This window comes from Mercenaria mercenaria, chromosome 3 (assembly GCF_021730395.1).
Source record: "Mercenaria mercenaria strain notata chromosome 3, MADL_Memer_1, whole genome shotgun sequence".
Taxonomy (NCBI): Eukaryota; Metazoa; Mollusca; class Bivalvia; order Venerida; family Veneridae; genus Mercenaria; species Mercenaria mercenaria.
The window spans coordinates 69,527,926-69,537,621 of NC_069363.1; the positions used below are offsets into that span (position 1 = coordinate 69,527,926).

The window sequence follows — 9,696 nt, forward strand, 5'->3', positions numbered from 1 at the left end:
TATCTCCTACGTAGGACTTAGTATCTCCTACGTAGGACTTACTATCTCCTACGTAGGACATAGTATCTCCTACGTAGTACATAGTATCTCCTACGTAGGACTTAGTATCTCCTACGTAGGACTTACTATCTCCTACGTAGGACATAGTATCTCCTACGTAGGACTTACTATCTCCTACGTAGGACATAGTATCTCCTACGTAGGACTTAGTATCTCCTACGTAGGACATAGTATCTCCTACGTAGGACATAGTATCTCCTACGTAGTACTTAATATCTCCTACGTAGGAGTTAGTAACTCGTACGTATGTCACTGGTGCCAGCAGAGAGATTTAAATTTGTCTTACGTACGACTTACTATCTCCTACGTAGGAGTTAGTATCTCCTACGCAGGAGTTAGTATCTCCTACGCAGACTCTCCAGCATGCGTAGTGGAACAATATACTCGTGTGTACTATTATTTAGTAAGGAAACGTGTGTAATTTAAAACTACACGGCATGGATGACTTTATAAAAACATATTTTGCATCTGGTATGAAATACCGTGAAATATTACTTTGTCTTGAAAAAATAAATGGGTTTAAAGTTTCTTTACGAAGCCTTAAACGGATATTGTCACGTATGAAGTTATTTAGACGCATAAATAAAAGTGATCAGCTTAGTGTTGGTCTCTATGTCATGGAAAATGTAATGACATCCAGCAAACAACTTGGATACAAGATGATGCATCAGAAACTCCTTCAAGAGGGATACGTTGTTACACAAGAAACAGTTCGCCTGATGATGCATATTTGTGACAAAGAAGGTATTGAACAGAGAAGGAGAACTGGTCTTCAACGTCGGATGTACCTGAATCTTGGACCTAATTATTTATGGCATATCGACGGGTATGATAAATTGAAACCGTACGGGCTGTGTATCAACGGAGCTATCGATGGATTTTCTCGTTTCATAATATGGCTTGAGGTGCACAAAACAAACAGCGATCCTAAGATAATTGCTGGTTATTTTATGAATGCTGTGAAACATTTGCAAGGCTGTCCAACGCGTGCTAGGTCAGATTATGGCACCGAGAATGTTTACATTCGACAGATGGTCATTTTTCTTAGGGGTCAGAGAGACGAACAGTTAACAAAGAGTTGTTTTTTACGTGGATCAAGTAACCATAATCAAAGAATTGAGCGTTGGTGGGGTATACTTCGAAATGAAAATGTTCAGTACTGGATAGATTTTTTCACAATGCTGAAAAGTACTGGTGATTTCAACGGAAGCTTCCTTGATAAGGCTGTTCTGCAGTTTTGTTTCATGGACTTAATTCAGGTACGTCTATATTTTTTTTTATAAAACATATGACAGATTTCTGACCTTTCTACACGGATTTTTGATTATATCGTTCATCGTATAATGATGTTACTTTATATAGAAACAGAGTTTGCTCTACATGTATGTAGGTTAATTATTTGCTGGTCTTGTTAAAATATATAATTTAGTGACCTGGCACAGGCACCAGTAAAATATGGCCTTATTTTCATCCTTAATGAGTTCAAAATGAAAATATGTAGTGAAATATGAGCCCCCTTCAAAAGATACATATACAATAGGAGGATACTACGTCATCGCGCACCTGCTAAAACGATCGTCCGCGGACACCAAAGGTAAACAAACCCGTTGCTCGGAAAGTAAAATTTGATCTTTATTTATCAACACTGACTTTTTGCAAAATCTCTTTCGGTGCATCGAAGAACTACATGTCCTATAGTGTCCCCGGTGTATATACTTTTCTAACAGTCCATGTAGTTTTATAGATTACGATGTTTAAAATTTTTTTCTCAAAGATCCACTGCGTAAACGGACCCATAGATTTGCATGTCTGGCTTAATAGCCGCTTATAAAACCGTGCACGAGCTCGAATAATTGTCGTCGGGTCTTCCAAAATGCCCATACACTATCATCAACGTTCAAGTTTGTCCCGTGGTTATGTATTTAGGATGTTTTGAGAGAAAATTTAAAAAGATCCATCATGTAAACCGCTGATGAAAAGATCAACCATGTAAACGGGTGATAAAAAATCGATCCACCAGGATGTAAATTAACCTGAACTTCCTCCTTTTCTTTTTTTTCTAGTTATGCTGATATTCTTTTAATAAATATTAATTGTATATTTCAGAAAATGTTCGTCTGTGCTCTATGCGCTAAAGAATATAAAAGCAAGTCTGGCTTAATTAAGCACGAGAAGCGGCATGCGGGCGTTGGCAAGCATAAATGTCTTCAATGTGGTATGCTTGCCTTCTCCAGAAAAGACTTCGAGACGCACATAGCCAGGCACAACAATGATAGACTAAATGTGGTATGTAATTAAGCAATGGCGATTTCTTTTGTAAATTCTGTTAGTTCATTGCTGATTTAATAGCATCCGAAATATTATGACTGATCATCTTTATAAACATAGGTCATAGACCTATAAACGTAGGTCAGTCACAATTCATTACGTCTCTTGACCGAAACCCGGTCTCGTTAGCTTTCAAAATAAAATCTCACTATTTTCACCTACAGTTTTAATTATTTATTTTATATACACATCTAGTATATTTATTATATGAATGAAAAGAAATAAAATATTCCTTCAAAATCTTTTAAGTATGACAAGTTAAAATGACTTAAGTTTCAACATACCCAAATTTTGCTTCTTCACTATGCTAGATCTATATGCTTATACAGTTAGTTAAACGGAATGGCAGATCTCAATTCCTAACAACAAAATTATTTTTAAAAAGTGTTTGGACATTATCATTAATTCCAGTTTCAGTGAAGACTTATCATTATTTAGACGCATTTGAAGTGATGATAAGATGCTAAAAATGTATGATGCAATAATAATCACACCACACCTGTTCCCGTAGTTTGATTTAAGACTTAGTGTAATGATATTAGTAATGCTAGCGCAAACGATATTTACATATCTACTTTAACCTTTTCAGGCAAGACATTTAAAACGCAAAAAGACATGCAAGATCACTCAAGGCTAGAGGATTCTGATGGGAAATATGAGTGTGACACCTGCGGGTCAAAGTACAAGAAGAAATCGGACCTAACGGAGCATGTGAGAAAACATAGTGGAGAGAAACCTGAAAGATGCATCGGATGTGGGAAGTGTTTCCGGTTCAAGAACAATCTCCGTAGACATTTAAAGACACATGCAAAAGGACCGCAGGCTGGTACAAGTGGCATGTAAATGTTAATGCTGTAACAATGTGTGCCATTTTTAGCTCATCTGATTTTTTGAAGAAAAAAAGATGAGTTATGTCATCGCCTGATCGGCGTCTGCGTCGGCGTCGGCGTTGCCAGGTTAAGTTTTTTTGTTTAGGTCAGCTTTTCTCCTAAACTATCAAAGCTTGCAACACTTGTTCACCATCATAAGCTGACCCTGTACAGCAAGATACATAACTCCATCCTGCTTTGTGCAAGATTGATGGCCCCTTTTGTACTTAGAAAATATCAGTTTTCTTGGTTAAGTTTTATGTTTAGGTCAACTTTTCTCCTAAACTATCGAAGCTATTGCTTTGAAACTTGCAACACTTGTTCACCATCATAAGCTGACCCTGTACATCAAGAAACATAACTCCATCCTGCTTTTTCCAAGAATTATTGCCCCTTTTGGACTTAGAAAATCAGTTTTCTTGGTTAAGTTTTATGTTTATAACAGGACAAGAGTAATAAAATATAATCATAGAAGCACTCTTCCTTGAGCAATTTGTAAAAAGTAAATGAAAGACAATAACGAATACTGATTAATACAAGAGCACCGCCATGTGGATGCAGACGCTCATCTGATTTTTATGTGTGATACCTGATATTTTCTAAGTCCAAAAGGGACTATAATTCATGCAAAATGCAGGATGGAGTTATGTACCTTCTGGTACAGAGTCAGCTGTTGATAGTAAACAAGTGTTGCAAGCTTTGATAGTTTAGGAGAAAAGCTGACCTAAGCAGGATGGAGTTATGTATCTTGCTGTACAGGGTCAGCTTATGATGGTGAACAAGTGTTGCAAGCTTTGATAGTTTAGGAGAAAAGCTGACCTAAACATAAAACTTAATCTGGCAACGCCGACGCTGACGCAGACGCCGATTAGGCGATGACAATTACTCATCTTTTTTTCTTCAAAAAATCAGATGAGCTAAAAATGGCACACATTGTTACAGCATTAACATTTACATGCCACTTGTACCAGCCTGCGGTCCTTTTGCATGTGTCTTTAAATGTCTACGGAGATTGTTCTTGAACCGGAAACACTTCCCACATCCGATGCATCTTTCGGTTTCTCTCCACTATGTTTTCTCACATGCTCCGTTAGGTCCGATTTCTTCTTGTACTTTGACCCGCAGGTGTCACACTCATATTTCCCATCAGAATCATCTAGCCTTGAGTGATCTTGCATGTCTTTTTGCGTTTTAAATGTCTTGCCTTAAAAGGTTAAAGTAGATATGTAAGTATCTTTTGCGCTAGCATTACTAATATCATTACACTAAGTCTTAAATCAAACTACGGGAACAGGTGTGGTGTGATTATTATTGCATCATTTTAACAGTTCGACTTGGGGACCATTGAAAATACATTTTTAGCATCTTATCATCGCTTCAAATGCGTCTAAATAATGATAAGTCTTCACAGAAACTGGAATTAATGATAATGTCCAAACACTTTTTAAAAATAATTTGTTGTTAGGAATTGAGATCTGCCATTCCGTTAACTAACTGTATAAGCATATAGATCTAGCATAGTGAAGAAGCAAAATTTGGGTATGTTGAAACTTAAGTCATTTTAACTTGTCATACTTAAAAGATTTTGAAGGAATATTTTATTTCTTTTCATTCATATAATAAGTATACTAGATGTGTATATAAAATAAATAATCAAAACTGTAGGTGAAAATAGTGAGATTTTATTTTGAAAGCTAACGAGACCGGGTTTCGGCCACGAGACGTAATGAATTGTGACTGACTTACGTTTATAGGTCTATGACCTATGTTTATAAAGTGATCAGTCATAATATTTCGGATGCTAATAAATCAGCAATGAACTAACAGAATTTACAAAAGAAATCGCCATTGCTTAATTACATACCACATTTGGTGCATACATATAATCTGTCATTGCTGTGCCTGGCTATGTGCGTCTCGAAGTCTTTTCTGGAGAAGGCAAGTATACCACATTGAAGACATTTATGCTTGCCAACGCCCGCATGCCTCTTCTCGTGCTTAATTAAGCCAGACTTGCTTTTATATTCTTTAGCGCATAGAGCACAGACGAACATTTTCTGAAATATACAATTAATATTTATTAAAAGAATATCAGCATAACTAGAAAAAAAGAAAAGGAGGAAGTTCAGGTTAATTTACATCCTGGTGGATCGATTTTTTATCACCCGTTTACATGGTGGATCTTTTCATCAGCGGTTTACATGATGGATCTTTTTAAATTTTCTCTCAAAACATCCTAAATACATAACCACGGGACAAACTTGAACGTTGATGATAGTGTATTGGCATTTTGGAAGACCCGACGACAATTGTTCGAGCTCGTGCACGGTTGTATAAGCGGCTATTAAGCCAGACATGCAAATCTATGGGTCCGTCTACGCAGTGGATCTTTGAGAAAAAAAATTTTAAACATCGTAATCTATAAAACTACAAGGACTGTTAGAAAAGTATATACACCGGGGACACTATAGGACATGTAGTTCTTCGATGCACCGAAAGAGATTTTGCAAAAAGTCAGTGTTGATAAATAAAGATCAAATTTTACTTTCCGAGCGACGGGTTTGTTTACCTTTGGTGTCCGCGGACGATCGTTTTAGCAGGTGCGCGATGACGTAGTATCCTCCTATTGATATATCTCTACTGAAGGCCAGAATCTCGAGAATCGAGCCTGCGAGCAATGGGTTCACTTCCCGGACCGTTGTGAAATAAATTCTCTAGACAAACTACCTATCATTGTTTCCCTGTACATTTAGCTACAAAATGAGACCGACCCCAAGTCTCTAGCCCTTCCCGTTCATGAAATATCTGTCAGGAAACGAATGCCTTCCTTCTGAAAGTCCCTGGTAGATAAAGATGCGGCACAAAGAATCGGTACGTAAACATAGACTAAAGTATAGCTGTCCGCCGATTACGGCTCAAATTCAATAAAAAAAAGTACTAAAAAGTATAACTAAATACATAAACTAGGGCCACTCAAAATCGTCAGAAGCATCTCAAACACGCGATATTTGCGTTTCAAATTTTTTCCACGGTCTTTCAATTGAATGCTACGCCATTGAACAGAATTCATTAAGTATTTCTAACCTCAATTTCTGATTGGCCAATAGCGACACACCTCCGACAGAACCGCAAAGTTTCGTACAAAATTACTCGGATATTATCATATCTGCTTCAATGGCGGAGAATACAATCGAAAGACCAACGGAAAAATAAAAAAGTAAATATCGCGTGTAGCAGATGCTACTGACGGTGGTGAGTGGCCGTAATTTACATATTTAGTAATACTTGTTATTCATGGCAAATGAATTTGACCCGTGCTAGGCTGACAAACATCTTTAAGTCCGTAATTTCGTACCGTTTCGTTGTGCCACACTTCTATCTACCTGGAACTTGCAGCATTCTAATAGATATTTCATGAACGGGGAGGGCTAGAAACTTGGAGTTGGTCTCAATTTGTAGCTAATTGTACATGCGAAATTGTGATAGGTAGTTTGTTCAATTGTCTAGAGACTTATTTCACAACGGCTCGGGAAGTGAACCCATCGCTCGCAGGCTCGATTCTCGAGATTCTGGCCTTCATTAGATATATGTATCTTTTGAAGGGGCCAATATTTCACTCCATAGTTTTCATTTAGGACTCATTCAGGATGTAAATAAGGCCATATTTTTTGTCCCAGGTCCGATACTCGTGCCTGTGGTAAGTTACAATGGTACCAGAAACGTCAATATTTTTCAATACACGGACGCCTGAATTTCATATCGGGTGCGTAACCGTTACGTAATTTACTGTTTGTCGTTGCATTAATTATTTTATTTATTTCAGTATTGTTAGTCTTAATCAGACTATTAAACAAATTTATAATATTCACATTTCGTTTATACATGTAGATATGCATGTGATAAAAAGGTTATTATCTTTGCATATATACATTATACGTGTAGATACCGGTATGTATGAAATAAAAAGTTCTCAATGCACCAGTTCTGCAACGGAAATATTGATCGACTTTTGGAGCGCAAAAGAACGAATTCATATTTTCCAATGTAAATCCAATACAGTACTCTTTTTATTACTTACGCATACCTCACTTTTAATTATTATATAAATGGTACACATCTTTTTATGAAGCGTGAGTGAAGTTGAAATTATCGTCGCTGAAGAACTTTTAAACGTGGCGATATACCTGAAACTGACGTCACACACCCGGTATGAAATTTGTACGTAAAAAAATAACATTTCAGATTCCACTGAAATTTAATAGAGTTTTAAAAGGAGTGTTAACAGATACATTTAAAAGTGTGTGCGAAGTCTTAAAAAGTGTAAATACAGGCCTATATATAGCGTGCATCGTAATTACTTTCTTTCGCCATTATACTTTTATCTATACATTTTTTTCAGGAAGAACTTAACTCTATAGTTAAACTGTGGAATAACCATCGTATAAGACCATCAAGCAATCCAAACCAGCCATACGGAAGACCATTTTTGATGTATCATTGTCCTGGTATGTTCGGCTGTCAGGATTACCTTTGTCGTACATCTGAAGCACAGGTGAACTTGTGTCTTGAGGAAAGTATTCAAAAGGGAAATGTTACATGTGACGAAACGGTGTTTGAACTGTGTACCATCATCATGTCGGACCATAATATGATGCCTGCCAAAACAGCAGACGATGCTGCACTGCTTTACCAATTTCTCCGACGGGAAATATTAAATGAACTTCACCAGGACTAAGCCTAAATGCAAGACCAACCAATATAAGGCGAAGTCTGTCGACGCATAGGCTACTCCGTTATTTACAAGTTATTTTAAACAAGTTGACCATGTTCATTTGTAAAACATGAAAATGACGTATAACTGTTAACTGATTGTTGTAAACATATTAAATAGTGTCTTTTAATCAATTCATTGTTAATCTCAGTATTAGCAAAGCAGGAACAATTTCAATGTTTAACAAAAATTTAAAGTACCAGTAAACGCATCTATTGTAACCCTTTGCTCATGTGCGAGAATTGATCCAAAAGTTCATGGATATTAGTAATATTTAATATTAACGGACGCCAATATAAACATTTTAACTAGACTATTCGAAGAAGAGGGCTATTGTACTCAATCCAGGCGTCGATGTAGCCGTCGCGAGTTATATTTAAGAAATGATTTATAGCAAAACCGTGTTTCAACACTATTTATATACGCCGAGCGTAATAATTTTACGAGGGCGTATACCGAGAAAATATTTCATACGACGTATAATCTGCGGAGTGTATAGTGTTCAAACATAGCTTTGCTATGAACTATTTTGATTCTAATATGTCTATTGTAAAATTTTATTCAAATATGATGGAACTGTTTCTTCGCATATAACTGTTTCTCCTTTTGAAAGGCTTATTAAAATCATCTCCGAACATGCCCGGATCCAGGGACGGGCAGATGGTGCCCCCGTCCCAAGTTTGCTGAGAAGTGACCTATACTCATCAAAGATGCACCATGTACTGTATGTACTTGCACGCAAAACTTTAACCAGGATTTTCTAAGTCCAAAGGGGGCATAATTTGGCTAAAATGCAGGTCAGAGTTATGGGACTTGATGCTGTCAACTAGTTTTATAACCCCAAAGACACATGTGAAGTTTCAATTCAATATCTGCATTATGATGGGATAGAAGTTTAATTGAGAGAAAGCTATATTAAATCAAATAAAATTTATGATATATCTTGTTTCACGAAAATGCTTGCTGCTTGCCTTTAAACCAAAAGAGCTCTTGGCTTACAAGCAATTACATTGAGCGTTTTAAGGTTGGTCAAAAAGTTGGTTTTTCTTAAACATTTCTTTATTTCTTGTCTCTCTTGCGAAAACTGCTGCCACACTATAAATTCCAAATTGCTAACGACGTTCACGACGACATCCAAATACAACCGTCGCTTTACGAACGTTGGTGTTTCTAATATTAGCACGACATAACGTTTCAATAACTTTTAACCCAACCCATTTGTATATATGACATATATGATGTATGTGATTGTTGTTTATGTTTCCGTATATATGTACAATAAAATATGATTAAACTAAATGATTGAGTAGTAATTGGGAGTCTGTAATTATATTTAAAGGCGAGTGTTTTAGAAATTATATTTTACTGAACTATTCATCCTTTATTCTTATGAAAAACAAATGCTTAATTTTCCTTGGAAAAAAAAAAATCAGTTAGTTTATACATTTAAAATGTATGGCGCGAAATATCACGTAGACGAAGTCATGGTGGAACTGACGTCTATATGTGCACAAAATAACAACTATTACAATTTCATCAAAACTCTTTTGAGCAATAATAATGAATAAGACATTTGACATCGGTCTTAAAATGAGCAGGTTTCGAAAAGTGGACCTCTGTCAATTTTAGTACACTAATTAGTCGGGCCACAAAAGTGGTCACCAGGCA

General features: G+C 36.4%; 1 protein-coding gene across 1 annotated transcript; it reads left to right on the forward strand.

Moving 5' to 3' along the window:
- The first annotated feature begins 441 nt into the window (after nt 1-441).
- LOC123524453 (uncharacterized) lies at nt 442-9,436 on the forward strand. The gene is made up of 2 exons (XM_045302663.2): nt 442-1,319; nt 7,657-9,436. Exons 1-2 carry the CDS (start codon nt 498-500, stop codon nt 7,990-7,992), a joined length of 1,158 nt encoding a protein of 385 aa, XP_045158598.2. The 5' UTR covers nt 442-497; the 3' UTR covers nt 7,993-9,436.
- The last annotated feature ends 260 nt before the right edge of the window (nt 9,437-9,696 follow it).